General features: G+C 40.6%; 1 protein-coding gene across 4 annotated transcripts; it reads right to left on the bottom strand.

The window, feature by feature from the left end:
- Window positions 1–28: 28 nt before the first annotated feature.
- On the bottom strand, window positions 29–18,657 carry cfap44 (cilia and flagella associated protein 44; the record flags this gene model as incomplete). Of its 4 annotated transcripts, none has more annotated exons than XM_080867530.1 (34): window positions 18,429–18,657; window positions 17,214–17,367; window positions 16,440–16,602; window positions 15,759–15,861; window positions 15,469–15,685; window positions 15,156–15,270; window positions 14,546–14,710; window positions 13,738–13,896; window positions 13,603–13,650; window positions 13,270–13,369; window positions 12,857–12,951; window positions 12,567–12,776; window positions 12,172–12,282; window positions 11,928–12,080; window positions 11,189–11,398; window positions 8,691–8,833; window positions 8,302–8,581; window positions 7,972–8,021; window positions 6,194–6,356; window positions 5,884–6,014; window positions 5,340–5,551; window positions 5,119–5,263; window positions 4,860–5,013; window positions 4,464–4,705; window positions 4,075–4,327; window positions 3,782–3,985; window positions 2,875–3,070; window positions 2,686–2,802; window positions 2,353–2,483; window positions 2,115–2,231; window positions 1,197–1,398; window positions 787–959; window positions 535–669; window positions 29–250 (listed from the first exon to the last, which is right to left on the bottom strand). In XM_080867530.1, exons 1-34 carry the CDS (start codon window positions 18,493–18,495, stop codon window positions 29–31), a joined length of 5,340 nt encoding a protein of 1,779 aa, XP_080723656.1. In that variant the 5' UTR covers window positions 18,496–18,657. The 4 variants fall into 4 exon arrangements, with proteins under 4 accessions (XP_080723656.1, XP_080723658.1, XP_080723657.1 ...); XM_080867532.1 differs by having other exon boundaries at window positions 799–959; XM_080867531.1 differs by having other exon boundaries at window positions 2,686–2,799.
- Window positions 18,658–18,707: the final 50 nt, after the last annotated feature.

Genomic DNA, 18,707 nt, shown 5'->3' with positions numbered 1-18,707 from the left:
CTGTTCAGCTGCGCTATGTGGACATTCTTTATTTTCCAGTGTTGATGCTGCCTATGGGGGTGCGCAAGGGGGAAAGTGGTGGCAGTCTGGTCTGATCAGGGGGCAACATGTGACCCCCTTTGCACGACAGGAGGTGGATCTCTCTCCTGAGGGCTTCAGCTTGCTGAGACTGCTTTATCACCAAGTCTTGGAGATTCTGGATAGCCTCCTGGTCTGTGCGTCTCCTGTAGTCCTGGAACTGTTGTCTGCCCTGGATACATTCACACATATATAGATTATAGAGTATATGGGCAAAGTAACACATGATAGCAACAAATATTTTGTATATTTTGTATAAGTCTCTGGATCTGAATGAGAAAAGCAGAATTGCATAATTATAGCGGGATTCACTTTTTATCCGGAACAAAAATGAAATATTAACATATTAAAAGTATTTATGTTAAACGACACTATTAAAATAAACTGCATTATTTGTTTATATATGTGTGTGTGACACCGTGGATCCCAGGCTCATCAGCCTTGCACATTGTTTACCATTTTCTTTTGGCTGGTGCTGAGTTTAAGCTGTAGCTCCTTCTTCTGTTCATTCAGACTCGTTGCACTGCGGAGATGCTCCGTATTACACGTGGTCACCTCCATCACAGCTTGACGTGCCTCTTCTACCTTAGCCTGAACACACACACCCCCCAAGTAGAAGATTTTAAAAAATGTAACCCGAAGTGGTTTTAAAATGTTCATTTTGCAAATGATCAAAACAGCACAGATGTAGACATCTCGCACACACACAGATAAGCATACATCCCACTGTCTGATCTCCTTGGCGTATGCGGCTTCTTTGAGGAGTTTTTCCTGCTTCAGCTCCTCCAGCCTCCTGTTCCCCGATAGCATCTGCAAAGCTTCCAAATCCACAAGCCTCCCAAACTTTGTTCTCATCAACTCGTTGCATTGCTGGTCCAATGCTGCACCAAGATACAAGCAGGCACCCAACAGCACAGATTAACAAACACATGATCAAATCTACGCATGAAGAAAGTCACAGGAATATTTTCTTGAAGCCATGTGGCAAATCCTGCAACACAAATCTGGATTTGTTTTCATCTGCATGTGTGTTTTCTTTTAAAGCTAATGTCTACATGTGACCTGTGAACTTCTCGTATATCTTTACACTTCAGCTCTTCCATGTCAGAGACTCTTACTCTGGATCGTGGCAGCCATGTTTCTGCGGTCGTGGATGAGCTTGGTGTGCTGCTGGCGAGCTTGACGGTGCAGATCTTTCTGATGAAGCTTTTCCCCCTGCAGCTGCTGGATGCGCCCCTTCAGCCTGTCCAGCTCACTCTTGTCCAGCACCAACGCCTCATTCAGATCTGACGGCACTGAGCCATTAACAACATACTCAATCTGGAAGACGCAGGGTGAAAGTGGAAGGAAGGAGAAAACAAAAAGAAAAAGTTCAAGAATTTCTGTAATATAGACTAAACTGCACTGTAACCATTTCTTTTAAATAAAACATCACAAAGTATTGCATGGAAGTCTATTATGGTCAATATTCATAATAAAAATCTGTAAAATCCATGAAAATGTTTTGTTTTAATCCTGTTTGGCTTTGGATCAATAAAGATCAATAAAATCACGCATGCAAAAGAGTGTTCTTCTACTTCGTTTCTTCATTTGAATTTTTGTTTTATTCACTTTATTTAAAGACTTAAACATCTCTACGAGGACAAAAAAAAAACATGTACACAGAATGTTTTTTTAATGGCTATTAAAATTTGTGGATATTGTGTGATCGCCACGGTCCAAATGCCTATTCTGAGAAAAACCTTTTATTTCCTGCAATATTCTTTTAAAATTTATAATTTCTAAAGTGTATTTTTAATTAACATACATTTAATTTTTTAATTTAAAAAAAAAAGGCAGGATTTGTATAGATTTTGTAAAAGCTTGGATATTTGGTGAAATGGACTAATCAATTGTTTTTGTACAGACTGAGCTGGTTGTACTTTCTCACTATAAGTATTTTTGACAGCAGGCAGACAATCATCTGTTATGTGTTGTTATGACTTGCTTGAAGCAGTTTTGTCACCAGAGAATATCCAGCATGACATCCCATTTACCTGGTGCAATCTCAGAGGAACCACAACATCCAGTTCACTGATTTTCTGCAGTTTCTCCCTGTTGATTAAATCCAAGTCGTCTTCCAGTGCAGCCCGGCTGCTCTTCACCGATTTCTCCTGCAGAGCAGATCAAATCCACGCAAAAACACAAGCACAATAACATGAGTGCAAAACACACGAGTGATAACAAGAGCAAGGTACAGAAAGCACAACAGTGATGAAAACCGATGAGTTTGACCTTTTTTGCGAGGCTGTCGCTCTCCTTCTTCAGAGCTTCAGCGCTCTTTTTCTCCTCTGTTAACAGTTCCTCCAGGTCCAGTCGACGTTCACGCAGCTGCAGTGTGTTCTCAAACAGCTCAGGTTCACAGCCTGAGACACACAAACACAGACTTATGCTTAAAGTCAAATTAAAGAGACCTGTTTTCAGGCTGAAAAATGAAATGACCTGAAATCTGTCTTTAATGGTGCATTTCAAAGTACTGAAACGTTTCTGTGCTCCTGCTGGAACAACAGAAAAGTTTTCACTGTTAAAAAATTAAAGGAGATGAATGTTTTTCACCACTTTACTGACCTTCAGGGCAAATACTGTCATTTACAGCAGCTCCTCCTTCTTCACTGTCATAATCATCATCCCAGTCATCGTCTTCTTCAGAGTCTCCATCACTGTCTCCATCACTGTCCTCTTCTTCTACAAACACACACTGTGATCATAAAGTACTGATGCACACATCGTTACACACACTGTGTTACTTTCCCTCACCTTCATTTCCCGTCTGCTCCTTCTTCTTCACACGTTTGATCTTCTTCTTGAAGACTTTGGTCAGAAACTCTTCATACTTATTGTTTTCCCCGAGCGAAGCCTGGAAGGCAGCGGTCAGAGCCTTCTCCCTCTCCTGCAGCTTGGCTATGTCTCTCCTCTTCATCTCCAGCTGTTCATTGCACTCTCCCAGCTTTGACTGTGAGTGATCAGAGGAAGGAAGTGTGAGGACTACAATAACTGCAGGTCCAGTGTTGTGCTTACACAGTTTTTTGGCAAATAATGATTTCCAGGCCACCAGTGTTTGGCAGCAAACACTACACAGTTATTGTAGTTATGTGTGGAAAAAATGAATTGTAAATTTGAGTCACATATCTGATAAAATCTTCATGCTTCAGGTCTGTTTTCAAGTCTTTTTTTTTATCAATTTAAAGTAAGTCAGTGTTATTTTAAAGCACATTTAGCAGCAGAACAAATAAAATAAGGAATGTCACTGTAAAATAGCAATGTATGAAGCCACCAGAAGCATCAAGAGTACAACAACTACTGATGAATGCAAGTGACAAGCTTTTTAAAAGCTGACAATTGTGCCGACCCTAAACAAACAAACCACTTGCTTCCACGTCTTCCTGTTATGACAGTCACCTGCATGCCCTCTGACACTAAAAACCTCCTCTTTCTCTTTCTCCATCTTTAACATCTACCTTTCAATAAGCCCAACATCTCTCCTCTGCTCGTCACCAAATGAGCCACTCTGTTTTATCCCTAAACTGTCCATTCAAAATAACGATGCATGTGGATGCGCATAGGTGAGCTAAAACATAAGAACGCTGCTATATCCTTTTAAGCAGATTACTATAGCGTATTATTAAATAAAAACACCAACTCCAGGCTAATTCAATCCACCTACTGTGATGCTGTTCTCCTCCATAATGCAGGTGTTGAGCTTCTCATGTAAGCCTCCCTCTCTCCTCTGAAATTGTTTGAGGAGCAGCATCTCCTGAAAGAGCGTCACCAGGCGGAGGTCAGCCAGCTTCAGCCGCCAGTCCAGATGCAGCTTCTGTCGACACAGCAGCAGCAGCTCCGCGTCAAACTGACAAACCGCAGTCTCCATCTGAGGATAAAATCCATCCCCACATCAGTTATTATCCAGAAGACATTCCAACTAGTTATTCAGTTAAAAATCAAATTAATGACAATGACCTCCTCCAGCAGAGTGTTCTGCTCATGCAGCAGTCTGATCTCCTCCTCCTTCTGAAGCTCCTCCTCCAGCTCGCTCAGTTCAGATCCTTCGTCCACTGGTGTCTCCTCTTCTTCTCTGGTTACAGATGAAACAGACAATCTGGGAGTTTCTTCTACATCTCTCCTCTGCTCTTCTTCCTTTTTATCCTCCTCCATTTCTTTCTCCAGCTGCTCCAACAAACTCGCTGCTCCCTCCTGCTCCAAATCCCTAAACCTTTTTAAAAACAAAACATAAAAAATCTACAGTTTTTGTTTTCTAATGTTTTTCATGTCATTGTAGCAACAATGTCAAGCAAACCAACTGAAACCATTTAAAGTTTTGGTTTTCAGAGAACAGCCATCCTCTGTACCTCTGCTCCCTCAGTGACCGGTATCGCTCCAAGGTGGAGTGGCTGTACCACAGCTTCTCCTCTGGCACTTCCTCTGTTAACATGTTGGGCAGGATGGGTGGAGGCCGGCGGAGATGAACCGCCAGGCGCTGCTGGACCTTCTGCAGCCGCTGAGCCTGAGCACGCAACCAAGACACCAGACGAAGTTTGGAGTCCCGCAATGCCACGATCCGTCTGTTCAGCTCACTCTGCTTTTCATGCATCTAGTGATGATGGAGTGAGTCATTAGATTATCCAGATAATTTAATAATGACATTTAAGGACCATAATTATATGCCTGCACGTAGGTGTGAAATAGATAGCACAAAGTATATTTAAAGCAGATGTGAACATCTGGGTATTAGTGTGAGTTTGTACATTTTCCTCCAAGGAAATCAGTTCTTCTCTCTTCATCTCAGCGTTCACCCTCCGGTGTTTCACCCCAATGTAGTCCCCGATGTTCTCTTTGGCTTCACGGATGGCTTCCACGTCCTTCGGATCTTCATAGTCCTCACTTGGTTTCTCTGCGTAACTGAGACACCAAAAATCCAAATACATTTTTGAACCAGCATCATAGTAATCATTTAAGCTCCAGCTACTCCTTAGTGGGTTAACCTGACACTGCAGAGTCACTCACATTTGTGCCCATTCCTGCTTCTTCTTTTCTATTTTGGCTCGAGCTTGCTCAGCTTTCTCTGCAGCCTTTCGAAGTCTCTCTTCCTGACGATCTCCCAGCTTGATCTTGGCTGTACGAATCACTGGGTGGCATAACACCTCCTCCTCTGAATGCACATAGGTGACAATGCAGGTCAAGATATATCTTTGATGTGTAAAACAAAGACACAATCACTTTCTTACCGTCAATTTTGGTGCTGCCTTTTGCAGTCTCTGCTCTGACTTTCCTACAATCTAGTGCAGCATCTCTGTGTCCAACAGGCTCTCTGGTTGTGCTCCGATGCCTGACCTGAGCTGAAAGCTCGGCAGGCTCCGGTAAATGGTAAGTGGAGACTCTGTGGCTGGTCTGGATGGCAACCACAGTGACCATTTTTCCACCAAGAGAGTCCCTGAACCTGACATCAAGCATAGGTGTTTGTCATTTGGCTACATACACTATTCTAAAGATGCACGCTCATATTTCACTTGGCCAAAGTTTCAAGTAATGTAGTCTGTGCAGGTCAGTGGTCAAGTCAGGAACACAGCTTTGTCCCACCAGCTGTTCAAGCTTTCTGTTTGAGGGGCAGGCAGTCAGAATCAGAACAAAGCTGGCTGAAAGGGACGCTAACCTTAGAAGGAGAGGAGCTAACACTTTGTTTCACACCAAAAAGGCTCTTTTTAAGACAAATTACTATTTTTTTGATTTGTGAATAATATAAATAGTTGTAGAATAAAAACTTGCATGTACCAGTCCTGTAGTTTTTTGAGTGCTATGCTGCAGCGCTCCTGCTCCCAGGCTAGCTGCTTCCTGACCTCCATCATGCGCTGGGCCTTCAGCCTCTCTGCCTGTTTGTAACATCGCTGGTCCAGCTGCAGCTCCTACAGACACACAACAACACATACATCTAACAACAATCTACTGTGTCTATCCCTTAATAAAACATTCCAGATCAGATTATTTTTCACATCTCATTGAATCTCAGTTTCAGTGGCAACGCAGCTGAATTTCCCAACTCAGGGATAGTGCACACATACACATCCCAGATTTGCATTTGTACCTCAGGTTTCAGGCGAATGTGCTCCGACAGATTCTGGTTGTCATTCAGCACTTTCTTAAATTTCTTCTGGAGTTCACTCAGGTTCTTCTGCTTTTCAGAAACCTTTAGCTCAGCCTCCTTTTGCAGTTGGTCATTTTGCAGCTTTTGCTTAGCCATCTCTAAGCTGGAACAAGGAGACATTAGAAAGTTAGAAGAGAGAAAACTTGATACTTTTCATGAGCCACAGCAAAGTTTCATTGTGAAGAGTCAAGCTTTCAACACCCCCACTTTGGCAGTTTATAACATGATGTCACGAGCTATGAATCCGAGGAACCCTGCACGCTCATATTCTGCCTACTTGTCAACCCTGTAAAGTATGTGTAACTCTGATGTCCAAAATAAACATAATGCATTAATAAGACTTAAAAGTAGTGACTGAGACCATTAACTCATCAGGAAAATGTTTACTTAGGTCACAGATGTGTTGGTTGTAAGGTTATTTTCGTTCTATGTCTTTGTGAAACAGGAGTGTCCTTCTACTGGCCATTAGAAATAATGCAGGATTAAGGTATCTTCATGTTTCAGATCGGGTGAGCTATGTCCATCATATACAGGTGAAGCTGAATTTGAATATCATGCAAAGTTCATTTATTTCACTGATTCAACTTAAAAGGTCAAACTAATATATGATATAGACTCATTACATGAAAAGCAAGATATTTGAAACCTTTATTTTTTATAATTGCTTCAATAGCGGCCTTCAGCTCTTCTGCATTGTTCGGTCTCGTGTCACTCATCTTTCTCTTGGCAATGCCCCATAAATTCTCTATGGGGTTCAGGTCAGGTGAGTTTGCTGGCCACTCAAGCACAGTAATCCCATGGTCATTGGAGCAGGTTTTGGGTACTTTTGGTAGTGTTGGCAGGTCCCAAGTCCAGTTGGAAAACAAAGTCAGCATTTCCATAAAGCTTGTCTGCGGAAGGAAGCATGGAGTGCTCCAAAATGTCCTGGTAGATGGCTGCGTTGACTCTGGACTTAATAAAGCATAGTAGACCAACACCAGCATGACATGGCTCCCCAAATCAACACAGACTGTGGAAACTTCACACTGGACTTCAAGCATCTTAGATTGTGTGCCTCTCCATTCTTCCTCCAGACTCTGGGAACTTGGTTTCCAAATGAGATGCAACATTTGCTCTCACTAGAAAAGAGGATCTTCGACCACTGAGCAACAGACCAGTTCTTTTTTTCATTTAGCCCTTTTTCTTCCACACCTTTCCCTTCCACATAACTTTCTATTAATGTGCTTTGATACAGCACTTTGGGAGCATTCAACTTCTTCTGCAATTACCTTTTGAGGCTTTCCCTCCTTATGGAGGCTGACAATGATGGTTTTATGCACAACTGTCAGGTCAGCAGTCTTCCCCATGATTGTGATTCCTACTGAACCAGACTGAGAGAGCATGTAAAGGCTCAGGAACCTCATGCAGGTGTTTTGGAATAATTAGCTTATTACAGTGTGACACTTTGAGCCTAAAATATTGAACCTTTTCACAATATTCTAATTTTCTGAGATTTTGAATTTGGGGTAAGCTGTAAGTCATGAGTCTATATCATATATTAGTTTTACCTTTTGAGTTGAATTACTGAAATAAATGAACTTTTGCACGATATTCAAGTTTTTGAGTTTCACCTGTATATACAGTTTATGAGAGTCCCAAAAAGAGAAAATGGTAGATATACAGAGGAAGAAATTATTAATTGATACAAAATTATAACTAAACTTGCTATTTATTCTCACCTGTAGGCTGCTGGATCTTCAATATCCTCAGTCTCATTCCCAAGAGTTATCTAAATCATGCAAAAAAGATGATATTGATACAACCTCACACATATAAAACAATTTTATTAAACATTTCTTTAATTTTTTTTTTTTTTTTGGGGGGGGGGGGTCTGTCTTCTACTGAACTGTTTTACTTGGGAACACGTGACCACGAGTTCAGCATTTAGGCCTATAAAGTGCCCCTCTAAACTTAAACTTATGAACTAGCTCAATTTTAGTCCCTTACAAACTCAAGCTGATTATTATATAACTGGTTTAAAGACAATGCGCCATCAAAATGTGACCGACCTTGGGTGAAGGAATCTTGGCTCTCTTTCTCTGTAGGCTTTGCTGCATCTCCTCCGGAGGAAGCAGACTGAAGGAGAAGATGTTCCCGTCATCTCCCGCTGTCAGCACAAACAGGTCGTCGTGGCTACAGCGGATGTGTCGCAGGTGTCCATACTGGTTGTCGTGGACGCTGAGAGTCCAGTATGCCTGCATGGAGGTGAGGCTGTGATCACCAGGCTGCAGGGGATAAATCCTGATGGAGCCCGAGTTCATGCCGCAGAGAAGCAGCTGTCTGTTGGAGCTGCAAAGCACCAGGAATTGCACTTCAATCACCACCCTTTTCATTCAAAACATGTAAAGTGTAAACAGCTGCACAAAAGTTTAGAAAAGCTCGTCTGTCCTCAGGCTACCTGAAAGTGATGGAACAGATGGGGTCATCCTCTGCGTTATGTACAGGCAGAAAGCTGAATGGTTCATCCTGCCGCTGCTCAGGATCCTCGTCTTGATTCTCAGAGAACTTACAGTGATATAAGAAGCCTGAGTCAAAGCCTCCCTACAGGGTTCAGAGAGACAGAAAACAGTTAGTCGTGAAGAAAAAAAAATCACACTTCAGGATATTTACCTATATCTCATCAACTTCCAGAGCTAAACAGATATCATTAACTCCTTGTTGATGAATGTGACTGTAATGTGTGGCCATTGCATTCAATTACACTAAAGCAGACCTTCCCAAAGTGTGGGGCCCGCCATTGCAGGGGGGGGGGATATGAAAAGGGAAACAAAAAAAACAAAAAAAACAAGGCTTGGACGCTGCTAGTACTGGGCGCCCACACAAACGCAAAGCGGGAGATGAAGCATTGCTGAATACACTGTTCCAAAAAATAGTAATGTCAAAGTATCTTACTGTGTATTTTACAGTTTGTATTGTCTTTCTAGAATATCATTAAATTTACATAAGTAGACTGTGATTTTACATGTCAAAGGTAAAATAACATAACATCACTGTAAATATAGTAAAACACAATTTACTTGTTTTGTAAATATATTTTCTTGTACATATGCATATTTAGATTGTAAAAATACATTCACAAATGTATCATGATTTCACAAATATCTGTCTGTTATTTGAAAGATTGAACTGTTGAATTCAAATGTAATGCTATGGAAAAGTATATAACATGATTCCTATAAGCTTGTGTTACATCACATAAGTATTATTATCATTGCTATTTAGGGCGATTGTGGCTCAAAAGTTGGCAGTTCACTTTGTGATCAGAAGGTTGCCGGTTCGAGCACCGGCTCGGACACTCTCGGTATTGTGTCCATGGTCAAGACTCTTCACCTACTGGTGATGACCAGAGGGGCCGATGGTGCGATATGGCAGCCTCGCCTCTGTCAGTCTGTCCCAGGGCATGCAATCCATTATTATTTAAACCAACTGTTAACTGTATATTTCTGTACATTTACGTATTATGATTCATATTGCCACATTCATTGACCTTGTTTATAGGTAATTTCATTGTTTGATCACGTTAAAATGTTCCTAATTTAATGTCTAAAAGCACTTGGAAAAGGCAGAATCCCATGTAAAATTAGCGCAACAAACTCTATTTTCATTACTGAAAATAACCGTATTTTTATGGGACAGTTATTTTCTGTTATTTTACGGTCGTATTTTGGCGCCCCAGCTGCCGGAATATTACCGTTCTTTTAAGATGTTTTTTTAACAGTATATGTTTCCAAACCAACTTCATTCTAAGCCAAAGACTAGAAAATATGGTGAAACAAATCTTCCCTTTGGTTTCACCTGCACAAATGCCAAGGTAGGTCTCCCCTGCATAATTGATTTTCCCCTCGTCAGCACAGCTGAGCTCTCCAAATCACGGACAAACAGTATCCTACAGTTGTTTATGTTTTTAAACCCATTTTGCACAGAGAGCCATTTTTTGAAAAATGTATTGATAGCAATGTTGAATATTATTACACAAGAAAAAAACAACTACATGTAAAATAATTACACCGTGACGCCTCTGCCTTTGCAAATGGAGGGACAGTAACTGCGTGTAAATGTAAGCGTGTAAAACCTGCAGATAGTCAGATTAACAGTATTTTGTCTCTATCTGCCATTCTGCAATTCATCTCATGTAAACAATAACGTGGCGCACAGCGTGACGTGAAAAAGGCACATACCTTTGACGTTGCGTAACGAACTCTGTATTCCTCGTCCGCACGTAAACGCAAAAAATGAGTTTTAAAAAATCTCCGTTTTCTGTGATTCCAAACGCCGTTTATGTGTGGACGAAACAGCTGAGTTTTCAAAAATACCCGTGTAGGTGCAGATATAACGTAAAAGAGTTAGTAGTTTATTTTCTTACTACCTGTCATTTATTGCAGATTACTTGTATTTGCTTAATTGCTTACTAAATGTTTGAGGTGTGAAATAAACCGCAATGGAGCAAAATACGGGTGTGTGTGGTTGGAGGATGTGTTTGTGCGTGTGCGTGCGTGCGCGTGGAAGGGGGGGGGGGGGGGTGGATGTGAACATTTTTCTTGTAAAACAAAGGGGGGCCCAGCAAAAAAAGTTTGGGAACCTCTGCACTAAAGACTCTCAGAGTGTACAATATATTTGAAAGTGGAGATGAGTTTTCTAGTCTTCTTGTTTTTGGACTATATCTGATATTGCACAATGGTTTGTTTTTTGAACAGATTTGATAGCTATCAAAAAAGATTTGGTACCTCACCCTTTTTAACTGTGAATTTTACATGTTTTTACTCACTGACAGCAAATGCAGGTTGTACTCTAGTTTATTTTCTACTTTTGTGGGTGAAGGAACTTGGTATCATATTCCTGTATGACTCTAAGAAACAGACATATTATGGGTGTGTGTGTTTGTGTTTGTATGCATACCATGGAGAGCCAGAAGTGTCCAGGCTGTGAATAGAAGCCACAGCAGAGAGGACTTGGTGGATCAGGGATATAGATAGGAGGTAATTCTTCCTTCTCCTCTTTTTCTTCTTCTTGCTCTACATCCAGCTTTTTTGTATCTTTTAACCGTTCTTCTTTCGCTTTCTTCTTCTCCTCCTTTATAGCTTTATTTCTTGCAAAATCCTCCTCTCTCTGAAACACAGAATTTAAAATGCAAAACATCTGATCTGAAATGACGTTTCCATTCATATTCAAGCAGCAGTTCTTTTAAACAGAGTAAAAAGGCAGGAAATAAAGAAACACCGAGTACAAAAACACAGTTAATGGAGCCATAAAAGTTAAGAACAGCGATAATTCAAAAAGGCCGCACAATTAACCTTAGCCACAGTACTGGTAGATAAAGTTAGTGGTTACACATCCAAGTAGTAAAACTTACATACTTAAGATTTTATAGCTGGTTAACCTGCTCACGGTTACTGTGAACCTGCAAGCCTCTTCACAAACCACTTCTGTCACAGCTCAGCTATTGCTGACTTGGAGCATCTGGACTTCTTTAAGTTGCCTAAAGACGTTTCACCTCTCACCACCCAGCACAGAGCTGTACTGCCAAAATATGAACACTCGCAGAAGTGAAGGTTGATCTTTCTTTACCTTAGCGGTGCTGACGAAAATGAATTTATTTATTCAAACAGACTAAAGTCAAGAAAGACCACTTTCAGACCTTGATTCGAGACTTGATGCTTTTAAACTTGAAGGATCTTCTGGGCAGCTCTGACAGATGAAAGGTGTTGGTTGGTTTCTGAGTTGCCAGATCAGGACTGTGCACCTCAACCACATGACCGCTCTGACACAGGATGACCAGATTGTTATCGTTCTGTATAAAAACGTACAAAAAACAACGTTATGCAAATCTATCACAGAGACCGTTCACATTCACAGCAGCAATGATTAAACACTGAGCTTACGTGAGAATGCGGTGACCACTCCAGCGCCTTTACCAGCCCAGGGACGTGGATAAAACCGATGGGGTTGTAGTTCTCTCCAACAGTGAAGAAGAACACAGTGCAGTCAGCACTCTGAGGAGAAAGATCAGAATAAGAAGAGATATCAGAAAGATACAACAAACACCAAAACTAACCTTAGACTGATAAAGTGTCTACAGAAACTTTACAAACTTCACCTCTAGCTAGCTTAGCTCTAGCTGAACTTTTAATGGGTGGAAATTCCTTCTTGCCAAAGCCAATAAATGCTGACAAAACCTAGCTTTGTGTAGCAGATGAATTTAGCCTATCTGAAGAAGCCTTGTTACTGGTATTCCATATTATATGCTTCCACAGTAGTAAACTAGAAAACCGCTTACCCCAGTGGCCAGGATCTCTCCATTTCGTTCATATGCCACAGCTGTAACAGCAGCATCATGTGGTTTGAAGGGCTGTCTAAGGCGCAGCTCGGCATCTCCTTCGGGGCTCTGTCCTGTGATAGTTTGCAGCCTCTGAGGGTTGTACAGCTCCAGCAAGCGAACTACTCCATTCTCAAAGCCGGTCACCAGTAAACCTCCACTCTGGCTCACCTTAAAGCCAACACCGGAGCCATTGTTGAGCCTTTTGAGTCACACTGGAAGAAGAATTCTGTTTTCACTGACACACTCACCTTAGCTGGAGCCCAGCAGAGAGCAGTTCCTCCCTGATTAAAGCGTCTGGTGGTCAGTTCTCGTTTTGCCAGGAAGTCAAAAACTTTGACAGAGCCTGGATGACATGGACAAAATAGCAGCTCTTACAGAGTTTGAATGTGTTTTCACATATATAGTATATTTATATAAACTATATATCTATAGTATTAGCTCTTGAGAACAGGCATGTGTGATTTTGGTGATTTTTCTAATATCTACTGACATGAAAGTGGTTCCAAATCTGGGCCCAATAGCTTTGGGGTGCGGCGACAGTTTAAGTGTAACAGCATTTTTCTTTGAAATGCATAGAACTGCTAGTGGTTGACTGGCCACTAGCACTGAATCAATGGAAAAGGAGAGCATGGTACAGGTATGTAAGCACACATGGACTCACAGTCCAGAGTGGTTGTTGCCATCAGGTGGGATTTCTTTGATACGTCCAGGCCTTGAATCATCCCACCATGGAACGAAAACAGGCACTCTGGATCAGGACTCTGCACACAAAAGACTTTATTACACAGGCCGGAACCTGCGCACTGTATTATGACACACAATGGTTTAACGAAGTTCCTATGAAGAACGGAGAATATAACATTTTGGTCTTTATCAGTTACAATCCATCCATTTAGAAATGCCTGCACTGTTACTTGTTCATTCAAATCCCCAATAAACAAATTGCTGCATTTACATAGCTTCTCCATAGAAACAAAAGATGCAGGAAACTTACTGTGTTGGTGAATGAAAGGTCCAGTTTCCAGATGGCTCCATTAGAATCCTACAAGTTCACACAGGAGAGTGATCAGGACCGAGGTGAGTGTGGATCATGTGTTATGGTTTCCAAGTGCAAAGCTTTTTTTCTGACCTGGGCAAACCAAACGAAGGAGTGAGGCAGGGAGCTCCTCCTCACCACAGAAGAGAGGCACACATTGCGTCCGACCACCAGCTCATTATTGGGCTCCATCTCAAATCTAATGCCGTCACTGTTACTGTCAGCTGTGTTGATCCTCTCAAAGTCCCAAACCTGATGGGAAAATTTTACTTTTGCTATTCACACATTGATACAATTTTACAACTAGAAAGAAAAAAAGAATGGTATTGATAAAAATGGTCATGGTGAAAATATTACAGAAAATTGGTTGTACTGTAAGCACCAAGATTATCTTAACAGAGAATGTCAGCATTTTTTTTTAAATAACTGCTTGACATGATCTCAATAAATCCATCTGCTCAAATCCACGCTCAACACAAATTCCAGTTTCTTTAAGAGAAAGAGAAAGTGCCTCTATATTTCTACTCTAGCCCTTAATTAAAAAAATGTATGCTTGTCCAATAAAGTACTAATAATTAAAAATAATGTATTTTAATCCACTAGGGCAATAGTCCCCAACATAGTTTCCGAAAGAATAATCATTTCTTCCTTCTTCAGAAAAAGTTCATTGTTAATTTTAGCTGTACAAAATTGACTTGCTGTGGCAGTAGCCTCCATCAGGATCAAGCATGTTTGGCATGTGGTGGAACAAGCTGAAGGACAAGAAGTATCTGCTGGCAGTTACTACTGTTCACACCCAGGGGACACATGGCCATGCTCTGACAGGTCAAATGTTTTTGTTTTTGGCAAAATAAGGGGACTCTATGGTTTAATGCTGTGATTGGTGTAGCAAGGATCTTACCCTGACAACACCATCAGAGCCAATCGTCATCAGCTGTCCATCTTCTAGGGAAAACGGCTGGACCGTCCCTGCATGACAGGTCCGGCCATCATTACGGCAAATCTCCACCTTGATGGTGTTCCCATCCCACAGCAGCAAATTGCCCCAATCTGTTCCTGACAACACCTAAAAGGAGAAGATGAGGTGAAATATTAATTCTCTTGTACAGAGCCAATCTCGCAAAAGTTCATCTTCATTTTTTTGCTCCAATGTCCCTTGCGAGGCTCCATACTCTTGACTAAAACATGAAGTGGTATGTAAATACTTCTTTCTGAGTGTCACCGACCTCTCAAAGGACTTTAGACTAAAAGCTACATTTAACCATACTTTCACACAGAGCTTTATTTCATGCACTTGTATAATTCAATCTACCTCTTATCTACAGTTAATAACAAATCACCTATTCACTTTAATTTACACATGTAATCAATACTATAGTTGTAAAAAAGTAAAATTCTTGCTTTTTATCTGGAGACTTCACTACATGATGTGTGGCCAGTTTCAATTTAAATGGATTAATGGGAAGTTAAGAGGTTCTCTTGGAGGTAGCCTCTGGCTCTCGAGTACAGACCTTTCCATCAGGAAGTTCCACGTAGCCCTCGATATCAGTTGGTACAGTTTTCCCAAAATGTCCTATAAGTCCTTGTAATTTAGGACCTGTGAATGTGTTTGCCATTTTCCAAAACCTAAGAGAGAGAGAGAAAGAAAACAAAAACATTCGACATTGCAAAAGGGTAAAAACCTCAACTCTGCAGTCAGAAATGACTGCAGTTATTTTTTGTTATTCTGACCCCAGAGTTTACCACAATATCCTCTGCATAAAACAAGAAACTAACTCAAAGTTGTTTTTGCAACATTTTCAGAGGACTATACTCTGACTTTACTTGATGTGCCCAAATCCAGACGTTGTGAGGATTCCTGGGTTATATGGGGAAAAGCTGACTCGATAGACCTCCTGTGAAATGGCCTTGCAGCTCAGTATCACCTCCTCCTGCCTCCAGTCCCACAGTGTCAGCGTGTAGTCAGGTGCACTCCCCACACTGGCCAGTATGCTTCCGTTGTGGTTAAACTCCACAAAACTGTACTCCCGCTCAGTACCACCTACAGACATGCAGGTTAAATCAAGAGCATCAAATAACATTAAGATAATAACTGTAAAATGAATCCGATGTACCTCTGAGGATGCGGTAAGGTCCCAATGAAGGATATCCATAGACTATGATGTTGGGCTGTTTTCCCTTCTCTGCTACAACAAAGTACTCCTTGCCAGGGTGGGCCTTTAACCACACACACACACACACACACACACACACACACACACACACACACACACACACACACACACACACACACACACACACACGTCTGAGAAAATGCAGTCATCAAGTGATTAATTATGCAACTGGACCAAATGCATTTTATAATAAGGGATTGTAAATCTTCTTGTAAATACTGCATTAAAACAATTGAGGTATTAATTGTGTGTACCTCAATCATTTCTGCTTGAAAACTGTAGGTGCATAAATGTACACTTCTGCAGGAAATCTTTGGAGTGCCTACGATATAACCCACATAAGCAGCCGACCAGGTTGCTGGCATTTATCCTGGAGTTTTACATTTGATGCTAGCCGCACTGTTAAATTATAAAACTACAGCAGAACTTCTTTGCAAGCTCCTCTGACTACAGCAGAAAAGCGATAGAATTTGGGGTTACGGTGTAGTTGTGCCGTAGATTTCCCGCTAATGCTTAAATCCCCAGTAGCATTATTTAACTCCTCAACGTGCCTGCTGTCCGTCACAGAGATTGCAGATTCCGTGGGACAGTTCCCTTGCATGATGAGTAATTTCCCCTTACCGTGATTGCTCCAATTCCCCCTCCACTGCAGGAGCGCAAGTATCTCTGCTCCTTGGTGTTCACATCGAGCAGGACGAGCATGTTCCCCGCTATAAAAATCAGAGTTCTGTCATCCAGCAGCTTCAGGTTTGCCCTGCGTCCACAGTCATAGCCAAAGGAGTGACTGATTGCATCATTAATTAAGGATATCAAAGTTAAAATTCACATCAGTGTTATAGAAAAATGTTTTTTAGCAAAAGTCCCATGAAAATGACAACTGCTTTTTTATAATAATGTATAAATATACTAATATCTCTGGCCCCCATACTGTTTATACATACTATTAATTTAGAAGCATTAGTATTAGCAGAGAAATATATGACACATACCATAAGATAATGGCACTATAATGCTACTGTATTAAACAATATTACTGCTTAGTCTACACTACATATTACTTACAATATACACAACGCATGTTTAAATGTACAGTATATTATACTGAGCATTCATACTTACACATACACTTATATAATACAAGCTAAACATATAATGGCTGCAAACATTAGCACGATATAGAGTTAGGTAGTGTTTATAACATATTTAAATAAAATCGTGAGGTGTTTACATTACAATATAAAGTGCCTTGAGGCGACTGTTGTTGTGATTTGCTGCTGTATAAATAAAACTTAATTGAATTGAATACATAAAAGCTGAAGTTAAAAACTACTCAAAATAAACTATGTGCACTATTCTTATAATGGAAGGTGTAAAAAAATTTTCAGCAAAGGATACGAGAGATGCAGGAGGTTCTCTGGGATTTCAGAATCGGGTGTGATGTACGGTCTGGAGTGAAGCTCTTCATATTTGTAGTACATGTCTGCAGGGAGTTGCTTTTTTGATTGGCTCCCAGCCTCCTGCTGCATTGCTGAGTGCTTGGTATCACATTCTGCCAGGAAGGAAAGATGTGAAAACAGTTTTTAGTCACTGGTGACTTGTACCATTTAATTAACTTTATTTTTCCAGCATTTTAGCACTCATAACTTAGGAACTACAAGGGATAGCCACATGATTTTTTTTTAGTGCTTAATCACATTTATGTATCAATTTTACACCCACTCCAAGTGTAACAATCTACAGCCAAGACCTTTCCTCCAGGACACTGTCTTCACAACTTATTTTCTAATTCAACCTAGGACCTTCTTGCTTTAAAGTGATAGTGCTACCACCTCACAACGCAAACTTTACACTAAAGGTAAAACACCGATATCGGGTATTGTAAAATGGTTTTAGTGAAACGGGGTTTTACGTGGTGCATGACATAAAATGATCAGCAAACTACAATAACAACGAAGTATCTAAAACTGATTGGCTTTAACTTGGTACATTCATGAGAATACATGCTTTATTTACCCCAAAGTTTGGGCTACATTAGCCAAAACTACTTAACACAAACTAGAACAAAGCTTAAATAGGTAGAATGAGGAAATTGCTATGTACTATAACGATGGTTAAATGTTATTTTACAGTGACATGTTGGTTATCTCTGCACACGGTTGTTATTTCTTTAAGATACATGTTTGGTTGTGCTGCAGGAAATAGGGAGTTAATGTGTGCAGGAAGGGGAGGGGGGGCCCTTGTTGTTGTGTGACGGTGCGGGGCTGAAGTGAAGTGTTGTACGAGGGCCCGTTTGCCTGTGTTACCGAATAAACGGACAAACTGAGATCCAACCGTCTGGTTCTTGTGAACGTTACAGTACAATAAAATTCAAAATCAAAATAAATGTCTCAATAAAGTAAAAAGAGAAAATTAGAACAAAAATACAACATTTTAAGTTTAAAATGTAAATATGTAAATTTAAAATATGAAATAAATTAATAATTAATAATAATGGGTTTTCATTCATTAAAAGTTGAAATAAAGCGGGTTAATAAAGTAAATTAAAATAGCTGACATTAAAAAAACAATTATTAATTAAACTTGGGGGAAAATAGCATTAAGCTGCCTGACCTTCATGTGAAGATGTCCGTGTGCTTTCAGTCTGTTCACTAACAAAAGCTCCGTTTTCTCCCAACATTTCCTGTTTGTTACCTGCTCTGTGAAACACACACAGGCAGTCTATTATTCAAAGGTATTTATAGCTTGAAATGAAGGAAGTTAAACTTTAGAATATGATAATACACAATGCCACCAGATGGATTTAAAGTCCTATCTTCTGGATATGGCTCCGTAAAGTCTGTTGCTACGTTGCCGGGCAACGGGAAACATGTGAGTTGCAAAGCCTTGTGG

Source organism: Rhamphochromis sp. 'chilingali', assembly GCF_963969265.1.
Source record: "Rhamphochromis sp. 'chilingali' genome assembly, chromosome: 2".
Taxonomy (NCBI): Eukaryota; Metazoa; Chordata; class Actinopteri; order Cichliformes; family Cichlidae; genus Rhamphochromis; species Rhamphochromis sp. 'chilingali'.
The sequence above is the reverse complement of the archived record's forward strand: the minus strand, read 5'-3'. Positions and strand labels throughout refer to the sequence as shown.